The following is an 18,355-nucleotide window of genomic DNA, read 5'->3' on the forward strand; positions in this document are numbered from 1 at the left end:
CTATAGCTGAAGGAGATACAAAAATAAATTCCCTCTAAAATAAACCTATATCTTTTATTTGTAATTTCTCCTAAATGACAGCCCGGTAGTATATTGATAGCTACCAGGCTTCGTAGGGTTGTCGATAACACTCCATTGCAAAAGCTTTACAACCATACAGGCTACTTGACGTAATTGACCAGGGATTAAGCGGGCCCTGCGACACAGGTATGGGAAGTTTTGTAACACCTTGACCTGCTAACGTCCTTGTCGATATCATCAGCTGTTTGACGGTGAAACTCCAGACATTGCACAGTGTAGATTTGGACCGACATACGGATGTGCTGGATTGGCGAGGAGGGTTGAGTTGAGTGTTACGTCACATCGATAATATTCCAGCCATATACCAACGAGACCAAGTCTGAATTCATACACATTTTAAGTACAAAGTCCGAATGAGTTTTTTAACACATATAGAGAGAGGAGGAGAGAGAAGAGGAAGAGAGGCAGAGAGAGGGGAGAGAGAAGGGCAGAATGCAAGTGAGCTATGTACACGGAAGGGGGAGAGATACACACTCGAAAGAAAGATATGGCAAGAGAGATACAAAGAGAAAGTGACACACAGAGTGTAGAGTGGAAGAGAGAGACACTAGGGAGTCTCAGGGAGACACAGAGAGAGAGACAGAGAGAGAGAGAGACAGAGAGAGAGAGAAAGTCTCAGAGTGAGAGAGACAGAGAGAGAGTCTCAGAGTGAGAGAGAGACAGAGAGAGAGTCTCAGAGTGAGAGAGAGAGTGCGTGTCTCAGAGAGAGAGAGTCTCAGAGAGAGGGTCTCAGAGAGAGTGAGGGAGTCTCAGAGTGAGAGAGAGACAGAGAGAGAGTCTCAGAGTGAGAGAGAGAGAGAGTCTCAGAGTGAGAGAGAGAGTCTCAGAGTGAGAGAGAGAGAGAGAGAGAGAGTCTCAGAGAGAGAGAGAGACAGAGAGAGAGAGAGAGAGAGAGACAGAGTGAGAGAGAGTCTCAGAGAGAGAGTCTCAGAGAGAGAGAGAGAGAGAGAGAGAGTCTCAGAGTGAGAGAGAGAGAGAGAGTCTCAGAGGAGAGAGAGGAGTCTCAGAGAGAGAGAGAGAGAGAGAGAGTCTCAGAGTGAGAGAGACAGAGACAGAGAGAGAGAGAGTCTCAGAGAGAGAGAGAGAGAGAAGAGTCTCAGAGAGAGAGTCTCAGAGAGAGAGAGAGTCTCAGAGAGAGAGAGAGAGAGAGAGAGTGAGAGAGTCTCAGAGGAGAGAGAGAGAGAGAGAGAGAGAGAGAGAGAGTCTCAGAGTGAGAGAGAGAGAGTCGAGAGAGAGTCTCAGAGTGAGAGAGAGTCTCAGAGAGAGAGGTCTCAGAGAGAGTGAGGAGAGTCTCAGAGTGAGAGAGAGAGAGTGAGAGTCTCAGAGTGAGAGAGAGAGTCTCAGAGAGAGAGAGAGAGAGAGAGTCTCAGAGAGAGAGAGAGAGGAGAATTGCACCAGGGAGTTCCCAATGTGTTGTACCGAGACATATTAACAGAAGTCGTAGTTGTGGTAGTGGCTGTGAAGGTGTAAGTTGTGTAGTACAACGTAGTAGCATTGTAGTAACAGGTAGTAGCAGACTAACTGTTGTAACCTGTCTGAGTAACCTCAACCAGAACAGTAGCTTTAGCAGCAAGAGACTACGCTGACCTTGGAGTAACCTTCAGTTGTAAAATAGTAACAATGCGTTTCTTCAGGATTGTGAAGAGTAATAGCTCGGTCAAAATATTTCATCCACAGTATATGATAATCAATTACAACCTCCTATTTTATGACAGGATATAAATGACGAATCTTCCCATAACAACCGAATTTTAGACGGATGCTATTTGACAGAACCAATCCGTGTTGGCAGAAGCAACGCTATAACTGTCAATCAACTGTCGTCTGACTGTGTCACGTGACTGACATTACCGAGGCCATGGTGTGCGTATATCCGGGCACTAAGAGTCACACAAACACGGGGGGGGCGATGAAAGGAGGGACTGAGAGCATCTGGCCGGAGTGAGAGGTATAGTGAGTGAGGAAATTCAGTTCAAGCCAGGTAAAAGAAGGGGAAAAGATCTGTCCATGTTTTTTTTTTCGGGATTCGGGGGCTGGGGGCGGTGTGTTCTTTTTCGTCGTTTGTTTAAAGGAATGCATTCATACTGTGGTATGGTAATGCGTCTGTTTCAGTGCAAAAAGTGCAGCTTGGATGGAATATACCCCAGGTACCTGAAAAAGTTATTTGAGTGTACAGAGAGAAATATTGCAAACGCAACAGCAATAGTAACGGTAGTAGAAGAAGTAGTAGCATTAGTAGTAGTAGTAGTAGTAGAAGTAGTAGTAGTAGTAGTAACAGTAGTAGCAGAGGCAGTAGTAGTAGCACCAGCGTCGATGTGGAGTAGTTTCAGATATATAAATTGCAGTAATAGTAGTCGTGGACGAAGCAGGAGCAGTAGCAGTATGTCCACGTGTGAAATTAGCAGCAGAAATGTAGGTAGTAGTAGTAGTAGTAGTAGTAGTAGTAGTAGTAGTTGTTGTCGTTGTTGTTGTTGTTGTAGTTATGGTAGTAGTAGTTCCAGTAGTAGTGGTGGTGCAGTAGTAGTAGTAGTAGCAGCAATGTTAAAAGTAGTGGTATTTGTTGTTGTAGTCGTTGCAGTTGTAGTTGTTTTGTTTATAATTGTTGTTGAACGCCCACGATCAACCGCATGAGCATCGACCTATGCAACTGGGATAATGACATGTGTCAACCAAGTCAGCGAGCCTGACCATCTACGAAATTGTAGTGGTAGTGCAGCAGCAGCAGCTGTTGTTGTAGCTGTTGTTGTTGTTGTTGCTGCTGTTGTTGTTGTTGCTGCTGCTGTAGTTGTGGCTGCATCACTTGAGTAGCATAAGTAAAATCCACATAAATTATCAACAAAAGAGGTCAAAGTACAGATCGTTTTCCTTCAGGGTTGTGCATAGAATTGAGATCAAAATGTTGGGACAGATACAAGCGGATAAACTAAGAGCGGTCAGCCAAGCCATGCTCTGAGTTAACATGGGACACTGGACACTGATAAAGATGAATGGTCAAGCTGAGGACAAAGGAGGCGGTTGTCCTTGTCATGTACTGGACAACGGTCATATATCACAGCGCTAATCCGGATTAACCAAAATACCGAATTCAGAGTACACCGTGTCAAGCGCATATGTCTTAAAATGCAGACTGGAAATCGCCATGACAACGAACGGCATTGACACATTAATGTCTTTGGACATTTATCACTGTGACATTTCACAATGTCATCTCGATGACACGACAGTTGCCACATACACAGTACGCCTCATCCAAAGCTAATTGCTAACACTTATCACGCATTTATTACCCTGCCGTGCATGTCACGTGTCACTGTAACCATGGCAACCGCAGTGGACGTTCCATTTACCTTGCTTGAAACTGCAAGATACGGAAGAAGGTGGTAGGGGGAGTGTTGTTTGATTGTTGTTTTACTCCGCAATATTTCAGCTATGTCACAGTGGTGTGTAAATATCCTAGTTTACTCAATCCAGTGATCGATGTCATGAACATCTATATACGCAATCGGAAGGAGGGGAATAAGGCAGCAATATCACATTACCACTCTGGAATATGCATAAAACTAGTGGTGGTTCGCATGAGCATCTATGGACACCTTTGGAAACAGATTTGATACATAATCAACAACGAAAGGGGACTCCCTCCGTGGTAACCCTCCGAGCTTGTGATCCATGTAAATCCAGGGGTAAAAATGCCCTGTCTTAATAATTGTTACACTGGGGTTCACGGGCACTAAACGATGAAGCGACAATCTCAGTCTAATATCTAAGTGAGTATTCCAGCAATATCACGGCTCAGACACGAGCTTCACGCATTGTACCCATGTGGGGAATCGAACCCGGTCCTTTGGCCAAATATTTAAGACTTAAATCACATAGAGTTCCCTTTGAACACGTAGGTCAGGCTCTTGTCGTACATATGAACACATCCCACTTTCAGTACTGACCCTGTCGTGAATGAATGAACCGAGCTTTAAGCCGCTGTCTACAGTCCCTGCCAAAGTAATGTGTCACACGATTGTCGTCACGTCATCACAAATATATAGATATGGAAATTATGGCTCCCACAGACAATGGTTCATACTCCTGGCGAATCCACAATCCGAATAACAATCCAGACGTTATGTGTACAAGACTCCACACGTCAAATAACAGACCCTTTACCACTAGGCCATGTTCTTGAAAACTCGTAACATGGGCGGATCCAGGAATTTAGAAAGGGAGGGTTCGAACCCCTGAACACCTCCAAACCCCACCCCACCCCCACCCCTCTCTGGATCCGCCAATGCGTAACACCCCTCTCGAGTCATCCAGAACGGACGCTTGGACTTCGTAGTTCATTTGTTTCCGATTAGAACTGAATGACATATGAAGCACTCTCTACGGCAGGGAGTCTCCGATTGCTGTCGACAATCTTCCCGACCGTTCGCCTGGAGCTTGAGAAGACGATATCGCTTGATAAAGGCCTCTTTGTTCACCAGGCCATCTCTGATATGTTTATTTTGTCACCGTTGATAAATCCGGCGGCTGATCGTATTGTATCGCATGAATTATGGGATATAGATTATAGGAAAACGCCCACTGATGTTTACGGAATATTGCCAGCGTTGTTAAAGGGGTGTCTTCAGAGTCACTGAAATGTCAGGTCGCTGTCTCCACCTTCATTATTCGTAATAAATGTCAACCCTATCCAAATTCGATAGTACACCATTTTGACCCACGTCACTACGGCTGTCTCGTGACATAATCATATTAATGATAATAATCTACAATCCAAGAAGAGTCTTAAAACGGCTAACCGTTAAGATAAGGGTCAGAATTAATCGTCCTTATGCTGTCGCAAGAGGCAAAACAGGATCGAAGGTTAGGCTCGCAGAGTTAGGTAATGCATGTTTTCGAACCCAATGGCGTTGATCGATGTTCATAATACTATCGATTTTCATTGTAATGCCATTTTCTGGCAGAAATTCGATCGTTTGCAGGGATTGTTTGAATATTTCTGATTTCGGCATTGGACACTTAACAGACACGATCATGCGTCATGAAATGTTTGGAATATTGCTAAAAGCAGCGTAAAAAAATAAATGGCGTCGGTAATGGCGTCAATGACTGTGTGACCCCGAGTACCAAGTGATATTTCAACATTTCAAATATGAGACCCCAAACATGATGTATTACGTTCATCATTCTGCGTCACCAATCTGTTGTACATAGTCCCACAAACTACCACAATTAAAGGAAGCCATCGACCGACACTCAGCAGTTGTAAGACACAAACTAACACGTGATCATACTGTGGAATTGGCCTTCTACACAAGACAAATATGTTTTAACAACCAGTTGAGACGTTTGTGTTGAAATCCCCACGGTAATGTAAGCAGCGCTTGTACTGGGCGCTTGATGACTACCTTCAGGTATCTGTTACGTACCGTCGGAAGTACGATTCTAAATCTATCTGCAATAAAATTTGACAGGATTTTGTTTCATTTGAATTTTATTTACATTAATCCTCAGTAATACCAGCACAGTAAACTTGAATATCTGGCTCATAAATGTGTTACTGTACGATATCGTACAATTACGACATCTAGCGAATCAGTGCACGATTCCACAGCGCAAAAACAAGAGCCGATCACGGCAGAGACCCAAAGTTACACAACGCAGTGTTTAGAGTTTGAAAAATGTCGTCCCCGCAGGGTACGGCGGTTTGAGAGAGGATGTGACGGGATGGAATATGTCGTTAATGGCAGTCGCTCTCATCTGAATACGTCACTTAAACGGAGAATACCTACTGAACCTTTTTGACGAGGGAAATTTGTCACCGTGACGTATTTCCGTCATGATGCATCAGCGAGGACCATATCCTCATTGTTGATTCATTCTAACATCGTACAACCATGAATAATGTCTGAACTGTAAAACCTTACAAATAAACCTTTGACGTATTTGCAGGAAACGCTTTTTACTGTAGTTACCTTTGCATTATTCACCTTTCAAACATTTGTCATGTTTTATAATGTGACTATAATATCCATCACCCAGGTGACCTAAATGAATAAACCAGGATTTTGATCTGTATATCAACATAATGATATACCTTGGTGAGCAAGACCGATGATCTCTGAATGACAACGTCTTTTTCATGACGCCTTATTTTACTGACAGTGAATATTCCGTATCGATATTATTTAAACGATATTATAAATATTCTTAGCTGTTGAGGCTGATATTTTCTCATTCGAATGTTCGAATTTCGCCGGGAATATTTTTAATGGCCAAGATTTAACTATCTCTGCGGAGTGTAAAGAGTTCGAATTCTAGATTGAGACCACTTGCCACTCCCGAAAAAGAGATAACATAATTTTCTTCTTCTACTACTGCTACTAATGTTGTTACTGGCGTTGCTGCTGCTGCTGCTGCTCCTCCTCCTCCTCCTCTTACTACTGCTACTACTACTACTACTACTACTACTATTTGTGAAGATCAGAGGTAATACTACTGCAACTGCTACCACGTCAGTGCTTCTACTACTACTACTACGACTACTACTACCATTGCTGCTGCTACTACCACACGTGATCATACGGAGTGAATCTAGCATCAACTTATATAAACAATATATGAATATTATAAAAATATAACATATCTGAATGATGTTACATACTGCTTCATATCAATGATCGTGTCCCCACACGTTAGGCACGTGCTATAATTATGCTATCTGTCGTAGAATTCAAAGGTCTGTGAGAAATAAACAGCCTGAAAAGGGCACCTGACCTTACTATTCTTGAAAATTATCATTTATGTCAAGAAAGATAGCCCATCTAAGATAATAAAGCGGAGTTGCAGTAGTACTATCGATAGTGGGTGGTAGGTCCGGACTTGACGCAGAACGCCGTTAAGTAGATAGGCCTAAAATAACAACCTTGTCTTATTCCTTTCATCATCAGTGTCTGCACCACTTAACTACAAGTTATGATGAATAGATGTCTCAGGATTACCTCATTTACATGGGAGCAATGTCTCCGTTTCAGAAAGGAATCTCACTTCGACGTCACAATGTATCCTGCTTTTGACAACAAACTGAGAATGTATTTAAGATTATCATGATCATCACGAAGTTAGTATTTGGCGCGTGTTTCATCAGGACAACAGAACATCAAAATATGTATAATAGAACGTCACATTTGACGAAACATGTTCATAAGATAATTTCTATTGGTGCTTCATAAGGACTGTAGACTAAATTCACAAACGTTCCTGTGGTGGAAGCTGGTACTATATACATTTGAGAAAGAGTACAAACTTTTGTAGTCCCAGCGTAGCACCACTATCTCCCACCCCAACCCCCTCTCCACCCAACCCCAAAACACACCCGTCCTACCCGTACCCTCACTCTCACCCATCACGAATTTCATCATATGATCCATCCCGTCCCCAATGATGCAAGAAACCGCTCTGTCATGTTAGAGATTAGTCGGACATCAGCCGTCCAGGAGGTCACCTTGATACCAGTGTCAAGGCCACGCTAAGGTCACGTTCAATCGTGAGCAGAAGAATGTGAAGAGTGAGTCAGATACACGGCTTGATAACACATCTTCAAGAAATGCCATACACTGTGATAACACTGAGAAAAAAGTGGGTAAAGTGCACGGGCATTGTTCAAATTTGGCACACAATGGTAGTGAAAGAATATTCTTTTCTGCCGCATTATTGATATTCTAGTAAAAACTACAGATGTGCAGGTCCGAGACGGATACACTTCTGCTGAAACCCACCAGCACGATAGTGAGTTGAGAAACAAACTGAACTGAAAATCGAACCAAAGGGAGGCAACTATATACGGCGAATGACGTCGCCCAAGACATTCTTGGAACCAGACCAAAGCTGATCATCATATAAAAACAAGGCGTCATGATGAATATTAAATAGAAAATATTGCGTCGAACGTCGTATTCTCTAATAGAAATTCTTACGTTTGAGTAAATTTCACGCTTCAATGAATATATCGCAGTTACAACAAGTTTGAACAATGTACATGTATATGTAATTAATCCACAGCATGACATTGGTTTTATGACGAGTCTTGGAGCTATATTCCCATCACCGAACTCCATCAAAGCGCCGACAGAATGGGATCTAACAATCGAATTAACGACAGGCGAATCCTGCCACAGCCAAGGGAAGTAACTATGCACATCATCCCACTCTAGCTAGGCCAATTGCCATTGATCGGAAATGACGAAGGGTGTTGATAGGGTAACTCTTTTACACGCTCTGGCTATTCATGTATGTTTGGCAAATATCCCGACGCTGATGAAAAAAGCGTGTCCATGTTTTCTGTCAGGGCAGAAGGAGGGAATTCATATTCATATTCAAATCCATAATTTCATTTAATGTACCTTGGAAAATGTGTTTTGAATATCTGGCTGAATCGTCAGAAAATATATGGCAACACGAATCATGTTGGACATCATCTGGGGTGGGGGCATGGGGAGGATCAGTGGGGATGAGGGTGGGAGTTTGGGGTTGGGGTGGCAGAACGTCGTATTAGATGCTGACGAATTGTGGACGGTAGTTCCATTCATAGTGACCTCACATACTCCATGTGAACCCACATCCGTCTTCTGACTGCCGTAAGAGGCATTAATGATGACAAGGGGTTACACATAACCTTTTCTGTTACAATGTAACCTTATACGGCTGGTGATATTTTGAGCTAAATCTTGGGATGTCGTTAACCGGCATATGTGAAAGATGATGCATCTTATGACATTTGGGGGGATAATACCTGAGTCAGCATTGTCAACTTTTCTGTCAGTGAATTGAATGTTTGCTATATTGAATCACTACCATGGTAAGTCTAGTATCAGCAGTAGTAGTAATAGTAGTAGTGATAGTAGTAGTAGTAGTAGTAGTAATAGTAGTAGTAGTAGTGCTAATGATAATGATGATAACAGCAGCAGCAGCATCAGTAGTAGTAGTAGTAGTAGTAGTAGCAGCAGTAGCAGTAAGTGTAGTATCGGGATCAGTTGCAGTACTAATAATGATAATAATAGCAGAAGCAGTATCAGCGTCAGTAGTAGTAATAGTAGCAGTAGTAGTAGTAGTAGTAGTAGTAGGGAGTAGTTGCTATAGCAGCAGAAGCAGTAGCAGTAGTAGTAGTAGTACTACTAGTAGTAATAGAAGAGGTAGTAGTAGTAGTAGTAGAATTAATAGTAGTAGTAGCAGTACGGAGTAGTTGCCATAGCAGTAGCAGTAGTAGTAATAGTAGTAGTAGTAGTAGTAACATAAGTGGTAGTAGTAGTAGCAGTAGTAGTAATAGTAGTAGTAGCAATAGGGAGTAGTTGCCATAGCATCAGCATCAGTAGTAGTAGTACTAGTAGTAGTACTAAAAGTAGTAGTAGTAGTAGCAGTAGTAGTAGTAGTCGTAGTAGTAGCAGCAGTAGTAGTTATAGTAGTAGTAGCAATAGGGAGTAGTTGCCATAGCATCAGCATCAGCAGTAGTAGTACTGGAAGTAGTAGTAGTAGTAGTAGTAGTAGTAGTAGTAGTAGTAGTAGTAGTAGTAGTAGTAGTAGTAGTAGTAGCAGCAGCAGTAGCAGCAATAGTAGTATCAGTATCCGGGGTAATAATGTGCTGTGATCTGATTGTTAGCGCAATGAGCATACCTGTTATGGAGTTTGGAGCTATATAAATGGACACATCAATATTTATCAATAGTAGTTGTAGTAATTATAACAGCAGCAACAGCAGCAACATCAGTAGCAGCAGCGGTTGTAGCACCGTCAGTGCTAGTAATAGTAGTTGTAGTAGTAGCTGGAGTAGTAGCTGTAGTTGTCATAGCAGTAGTACTAGTTGTAGTAGTGCTAGTGTTGGTAGTAGTCTGTTCAATTTGTTATCATTACAACATATGACAGGAACTACTTAATGTCAGAGATAGCATCATAATTAAGCAGCACATAACGTCATCACTACGTCATTACATCTGTGTACACTTATCCCGAGTCCTTAATGTCCATAATGTCAGGTCATAATAACAACACGATAATGACATAATATCAATGTACATCAATGACCGATGGCTACGTGTGATTATCAATGTATGATTGCCCGTAGCCGGCGGCCGCTCATCGTCTAGCCCGACTCGTCATCACTTAATAACGCCAACATGTCACGGAATCACCACCGACACCATGGGCGATGTCCACGTTGTCCATAACGTGTCAAGCGGCACATCCTTGTTTACAGGGGTTGTGAAATATTGCACGGCCATTTGTGTCCAGCCCTGCCCTACGGTCAGTCGAAGCCCCCGACGTGTCAGTGGACACTTGAGTTACGATGGGCACAGATAGGGATCTGATACAGCCGCCGTGTCGCGCTGTGATTTTTCTACAGGTGACACGTTTATGAAAGCTTTCAGAATTATTTATTTCATGACTTACGCAGCTTTTCACGTTTACATGCCAACATAAAAAAAGTATCCATAAAAAAAATGTTTATGTCACTTCTTCGTATTTTGACGACTGTTCGGGGGTGGGTGGGGGTGGGGTGGGTGTGTGTGACAATTAGCAGTTGGTGTTCCCAATTAGATGACAGTGTTTTATCATTTTTCATGATCTGGACAGTGGGGTAGCCTAGTGATATGAGCGTTCGCTCGTCGAGCCGAAGACCCGGGTTCGAATCCTTACATGTGTTCAATGTGTGAAGCCCATTTCTGGTGTCCCCCGCAGTGATATTGCTGGAATACAGCTAAAAGTGGGCTAAAACTAAACTCACTCACTCACCCATACATAATCCCCACACGTCGATTACCTGTCTGCCCTAACCAAGCATATCTCACTGGGGTATTATAGTAACCTTCAGATTGACATTTATAAACAGAAATATAATTATCTTATTGAATATTTTATCCAAAAAATATGTGAATGTAATTCTGAAGGAGCAAAGAACAGTTCCTTGACCTGATGCAATGTAATTGTCCAGTTATTCTTGACCTGAGCTGAACCCTCTCAGTTTGTCCTCTTTGGTCAGGGAGGACGACAGTAACCATGGCTGAAGATTCGTACATTTGACTACGATCCCTCACTGTTTAACTTGTGTTTGACTTGTGTTTGACTTGTGTTTTCAAAGTTAGATCTGCATACGCTCCACAAGTTATAAAATTGAGTTATGTTTGTTTGTATATTATATACGTGATAGTTATATAATGATACGCAATAGTGTATTACATATGAGCACGGCGCCACACTCCAAACAGACATGCATATATAGGGTATTTTCCTTTCTTGCTCATAACATACCCGTACTATGTTAATAGCCCCTGCATTTAAACTACATCAATACAAACTGTCAGGTCCACAAACACGCACTTTCAAAATCCTGGACAAATATTGACATTAAGCAATGGCTGATATTTAAGCCATGAGCCGACCATCTGATTTGATCAGAGGCAGGTGAATTATTATTATAGATTCGAAGATCAAAGCTGAAATACTGATACTGCGCTTTGGTGGAAATTTTACCTGTAGCATGACCCGGTCTTGTTAGGTCGAGACTCAGTCCAATAACTTCCACCAAAAAACACTGGTAAACGGGTAGGTTTCATGGAATATAAATTGCATTGGGTGCCTGGGACGTGGTATCCAGAATTATTTGACTCTGAGATTCAGAGAGAAACCGTTGATGAAGTGCTGACAGACATAGTCTGGTTGTCATAACAACTATCCCAGAACCAGATTGTGATGTTCGTTTGCATAATTGAGCAACATTTTCACCCAGCCCCTTTCCCCCCAACCCCATATCCACCCGAACCCGCATCACCACTCGCACCCCAGCACCCATACAACCCCAACCCCAACCCCAATCCAAACCACAACCACAACGCCACCCCAACCCCAACCGCAACCTCAGCTCCCAATCCCCAACCCAACCCACAGTCTTTTGAAATAACAGGCGAACTCTCAGTACCCGTGATCTCCAAGTTGTGAAACAAACACGAAACTGTCATTACGTAATAAGTCATCATATTTCAACATTACATCCATCGTAAGCCTTATTTCAAAGAGTAGTTTCCCCGATATACTGGTACCGGAGCATACGCCAGTGCTTTTCTCGCGTTTTGTCATGATCAACGTCTGATCCCGTGGGCAATGCAGGAATGTAGTACCACTGTCTAGTGATATAGGAGCTGAACGCAGACTTGGTCTGGCCAAATGGCAGTATAAGTGGTTGGAGTCTCCGAGTCCTTTGAAAAATAATATAATAAATAGCCAAACATGTCCGCACGAAGGGAGACACATCCAGGAGCCTAGCGGTTATTTATATCCCGTATCATGTCTTCAGTACATCACACCGAAATAAGACAATGTAGCTACAAGATGATTCGTGGTTACAAAAGTCGGCCACTCGAGGTGAGCGGACAGTCCGTATATGTCAACCACCTTGATAACTGAGCTAGCCAGCAGTCAGAGGACGAGATAGAACAGAAGCTTGCTGGAAGATCCGATTGACGGCGGAATCTGCCAGTGTCGTCTGCTCCGTCAGTTATCTACTCGGCCGACCTATTTCGTCATCCCAGTCCGTCTGAACTCACTTTTACCCAGTTTGCATAACAACCCATCCATGTCTGTACATAATTATATGTATATGAGATCAATAGACTCAACAACCAATCCTATCATGTCAAAAGACAATACGAGCGTTTGATTCATTTGTCGTCTGGAACATTTTCTTTGATTAATGAATATACAGCAATGTTATTAATAAGTGTGGAGATATCAAACCAACAAAATATACATTTAACTTATCATGACATACGATCGTTGAAACGGAAACAAAAATTCATTGAAATTAAAGCAACAGATTCCTATCAATGATCATAAAAAAAACATGCCTCTTTTAATTTTGTGTTACTGAAATTAGTTCACAAAAATTGAACATTTGTTCCAAATTTCTTCAAGTTTTGTACTTCGATTCTATTAAATCTAAAAATCTGGCATAATTTTCCATGTAAATGAACAACTTCATCAATGAGTTGTTTCGGTGCATATACAACGATGTCGTCATGCTGTCACTGTGATGCAGACAGCCCGGCACAATGCCGGCATGTGTTTTACAAATGTCAGGCTATAGTAAACAAATGATCAGTATATTTGTGCAAGGTCATCGCGTAATTTTCAGCCAAGGCCACAGGTGCGTTTTGCAAACCTGTATATTAAACGTCCATTTGTTTGGACGGTCAGGAACTGGAAGTGCCGACGTACGTTTGGGCTGAAGAGGAGACCCTTCTAGTCTTTGAGAGAACAGTTTTAGGTCACTAATTTGAGTTACAAAAAGAAGGGATCCATCTGGTCTTTGAGAGGGATAAGTTTAGTCAATTAACTTTAGATACAAACATTTCAAACATAAATGTTGGCATGAATCATGCGTTTCAATCCCTTTAAAAATAATATCAAAGCCCACTTTTATATACAATGGTTTGTCCCTCGTGTGAACTCAAAAACGTCAAAGAAAAAGATGACATGGGATGAGTTTTTAACTTTTCGTGGGTACACGCATATGTTTGCTAAACTAAAAACATTGTTTCGTATTAAAACCTGGCGGTAATGTTACAGTACAATATTCAAATATGGTGGAGATTAATGTCAGTGTTGTCAAGAATTGCAAATTTAAATCTAGAAAGCTATATTTTGTTAAACTGTCTCATTTTTCGCCACATGACCGATAGCTGTTACACTGAACCGTGCTGGTTTCAAATCTCAAATCGAGAACAAGTACAGAAGCTGTTATCAGTAGTGGACGACATCCAAGTCAAAACACGTGGTCACGACTGTGTAATGGCGTCTGCTAAAACACCGGTCTGGGAATTAAGACGTCATGGCGATAGTTTACGATGACAGTTTTCAGTAGAAGACGTAACGTCCTGTGACAGTCATACTCTCTTCAACCCAAAACCCTGATGTCGTCTGCGCATGTCAGGGATCTAAGTGTCGTCTGCTCGACTTGTGTTGATGTTTCATGATTCAAAAACATGTCTGTTCATTATACAATATGTGTGACAACAACTCACACACACATAACAAAACAGACAAAATGATATAAGGTTATTACGACTGAACAATATTGTAGGAGAAAACGAGAACGAGCACATATTACGAGCGAATTAAAACGGTACTTACGACGTTGATGGCGACACCGGTGCCGGCACTGTCGTCACCCCAGTGGGGACGTAGGTAACTAGTTCTTTCAGTAGATGCATGTCTCAGCCCTGCTATCTCCAACAAATGTCACCGTTCATATGAGAGCTAGTATCTCGCCGACAGATGACTATACACGTCGGCCATGTGACTGCGTGACCTCAGGGTCAAAATACGGGTCACGTGACAGCTACCTGTTTTGCCTCGAGCTGTGAATTCACTTGAGCCGAGCGACGGAGATAAAACTACCCTTGACGAGTCAGATTGTTGAAAACGTAGATAAAGAGAAGGTTGACGTCTTTGAATGTGCCTATGCAGATTGGTGTCGTTGTTTTATATTCAGTAGATGAGGCTACGACGCTGGAGTAGTCCAGTTCGGACAGCGTCGTTCGTTTACGGACGAATCCGTATTTCAAAGAACATTTCTCAACTCGTCAGATTTTAGAAATAAATACCTATTTTGTGTTTATTACCGAAATATTGGATGTTGTGAACATTGAAGATATTTTTTTGCTTTCACCAGAAAAATAAATTTCCTCGGGAAATAATAAATGGTGCTTATGATGATGATCATGTTACTACTATAATAATACTAATGTAGTTAAACAGCATGATATATAACAGCAACAGTGACACATCAGAACATGAACATTTGAACACATTTTATTGAGGAGGATGGTGCTTATGATGATGAGATGTTTATAATAATACTAATGTAGTTAAAAGCATGAGTGACACATCAGAACATGAGAGTGGTGAGGAGGAGAGAGAGCGAATGAGAGAGATGAGACGGGAGAGGAGAGAGAGAGAGAGAGAGAGAGAGAGAGAGAGAGAGAGAGAGAGAGAGAGAGAGAGAGAGAGAGAGAGAGAGTTATTAATGTTCCAGTTTTGCCCGAATGCCGTAGATTGATGACACGGGTACGTTGCACCTCTTGTGCCGAATCAAATACGACGTCCGTACGTCTCTACGTAACTGAGTAATTTCCAACGCACACCGCGCATCCGTATGTCGACAGGGGTCACCAGATGTGGCCATCGTTAGATAAAGACGCCCTGCCCAAGAACAGCATAGAGTGCGAGTGTTGATCAACCAGGATTAACATAAGTACCACGTATGACGTAACATTAAGTCAACTTAAGACAGTCCCTTAATCCCCTGTCAGTAGACTTTCACCACTGTAAATTACCGTTATTTCTCTTGTAATTTACGAGGTTGAACTTGACACTGTTTGGTTGGCGTTTTGCGTATAAAACATATACAATAGAGTACAACGAGCGGGATAGTTGGCACCACTCACTCACTCACTCACTCACTCACTCACCCCGCCACCCAACCAACCAACCACTCACTCACTCACTCTCTCACTGTATTCTTGTAACTAATCGCTCATCCGGACGATTACACTAGTAATTGTACTGTCCGTATTAGCGAGGTTTCACTGCACCGGATACATATGATTTCGCAGTGGCGTGGTTTTAATTAACTAGATTAAAGGGGTTTAACTGTAATGAGGTTTCAATATACTGGATTCATGGGGTTTTGTTGACAGGATTTAACTATTTTCGCTTTTCGCTCTATCTTATGAACGCAGTTTCACTTAAACAAGCTTTCTCTATATTTGAGTTAGGGGGATTCAGTGTATCGAGGTTCAACGGTGCCGGATTAACGGGGTTTCGCGGTATTCATCTGATAAATAAAACAATCTTAGATAGTAAATATGAATTAAGTACAGTACTCTCCCTTGATTTGTATTCATCTCAGTAATAATCGCCACAAATGACTGCCAAGTGACTTAGCGCCAGTGGGATTCGAACTGAAAAAAATATCCTTGCAGGAAACACTTACATCTTTCAAAACAGCCATAATTACTCTATGACAAAAATACTCTGTCAGATCCCGGATATGTTTATTAATAAACAACCTATGACTCAACATTTGAGGGGAAAGAGGGGCGGGTAAGTGTCCGGTCACATTGGGGCTTGCTACGAGCGCATCATGGCGAGAAAATGAGCATTAGCATTAGGAATTTCGTTTTTTACCTATTCTCAAAATTCCATTTGTAGTTACCGTAAATAATCATATTTCTCATAAAATGTATTTAGAATATTTTGAAAATTTGAATAAACACAAATTGACAACGTCCGTGTATGTGTTTGATAGAAAGGGTATCATTTTTGTTGTTTTGTATTTCCCCCTGGGTCTTAAAGGGGGTCAGGCTTAAACTGATTTTACGTTGTCAGTGTTGACATGCACAAAGTTCTTTAGAATCATAGAAATTCTGTATAATACGAACCTACACACTAAAGTGGGTGGTGGTGGGGTAGCCTAGTGGTAAAAGCGTTCGCTCGTCACGCCGAAGACCCGGGTTCGAATCCCCACATGGGTACAATGTGTGAAACCCATTTCTGGTGTCCCCCGCCGTGATGTTGCTGGAATATTGCTAAAAGCGGCGTAAAACCAAACTCAGTCAGTCAGTCAGTCTATATTCACTAACCCGGTGTATCTGTAATGGTTCCCTTTCAACAACACATTTACACATGTACACGTATCATGAAGACGTTACACTTAATTAAATTTAAATTTAATCTTATTTATTATTCATTTAATTCAACCGAAGTACACCTACATTAGAAAGTTCTACAATTCTACATGTAGACCATGTACTTGTACGCTTACAATGTGTTTTGATGCTGAATTTCGTGAATATATGCATTACACAACACAGAATAAAACATTGAATGTCATGTTCAAGGAGAAAAACTTCAATGACGCGTTCAAGGAGAATGTTTATTGGATATTCCCTCAATTGAGGCTAAAAACAATTTTTTGACAATTCAGAATTGTCTTACTTGTTCTATCGCATATCGCCTCTGACCCAATGCGTCTAAAGTTCCCGTTAACTGCTAATTGACATCAATGGCCCATTGTTCTTTGCGGGATCTGGGAGGTTTATCGGCGGGTCTAGATCTGTTGTTCACAAACCTGATCTCCGGAGAGGGCAGTCAACTTAAAAAGGAACCCAACACCTGAGTCGCCATTTGTTACAAATGATTTGCTTTGACTAACTGTCATGCACAGTATCAATGCTAGTTTTAATTATAATTCGCGTACAAATGTTCAGTAAAGTTCTATTTTTATGTAATTGACCAAACACACGTTTTAGCTGAAATATCACCATGAAGTACATTTTAAGAGTAAAAAATTGTTTTGCATGTGTCGAGTTACTTAATTATTTCATCCTCGAATACCTAGGTATTTTATATCAGTCTAGTAGGATATATATAATTATGTAAATTTGATAAATTTGCCCCTGTTGTTTCCGTTTGGGAACATTGGAGTTGCCTACTGGTTAAAACGTTCGCTCGTCACGCCGAAGATCCGGGTTTGATTCTCCAGATCTGGAGATGTGTTTGACATACATATGTATGATAGTTTGACTCTGAAAAGCCCTGGAACTTGCTTGCATTCTGAATTGACGGTGGGCTTTGGGGTAGCCTAATGGTTAAAGCGTCCTCTCGTCACTCTGAAGACCCGGGTTCGATTCCCCACACTGGTACAATGTGTGAAGCCAATTTCTAGTGTAACCCAGAGTGATATTGCTGGAATATTGGTAAAAGCGGCGTAAAACCATACTCACTCACTCACTCACTCACTCAGAAAGAGTGAGGTACTTTCACAATGGTAATCTCCCCTTTCCTTTGTTTCCTAATTCCGGGCATTCGTCACCACTCGTCCCTCTCCGTGATCTTCTGTTCGGCTTGTTACGGAACCACACGAGCTCGACATATTAGAGCTACAGGTGCGGTAAATGGACCTGGGTCCCTATCTACGACCCGTCGTAACTATATCGTTTACGATAGGCTTAAGAAGGTCGTAGTATTACGGTTTGTGTATCGGGACCCTTCGACCCGCACGTTCATTGGTTGAAATATGGGAGACAGGGTTGTCGTAATCCCTTAGGGCATGAATTCACTTCAGAGTTCCGTCTCCTTGTCATTTCGGAAAACTACAATTATGGGTTCGAATCCCGTTACATTGCGATTAATTCTGGGATTGTCAGCACCATAACCGTGCACCTAG

The 18,355-nt window shown here is 41.8% G+C and overlaps 1 protein-coding gene across 1 annotated transcript in view; it reads right to left on the reverse strand.

The window, feature by feature from the left end:
- The window catches only part of LOC124273073 (receptor-transporting protein 4-like), a 66,051-nt gene extending 51,665 nt beyond the window's left edge, over window positions 1–14,386 (reverse strand). Inside the window, exon 1 of the mRNA XM_046708285.1 lies at window positions 14,257–14,386. Within this exon, the coding sequence (XP_046564241.1) occupies window positions 14,257–14,336 (80 nt within the window). The 5' untranslated portion in view covers window positions 14,337–14,386. The remainder of the gene's footprint in view (window positions 1–14,256) is intronic.
- Between the last annotated feature and the right edge of the window lie 3,969 nt (window positions 14,387–18,355).

Source organism: Haliotis rubra, unplaced genomic scaffold (assembly GCF_003918875.1).
Source record: "Haliotis rubra isolate DU_JTF1 unplaced genomic scaffold, ASM391887v1 Scf176, whole genome shotgun sequence".
Classification (NCBI taxonomy): Eukaryota; Metazoa; Mollusca; class Gastropoda; order Lepetellida; family Haliotidae; genus Haliotis; species Haliotis rubra.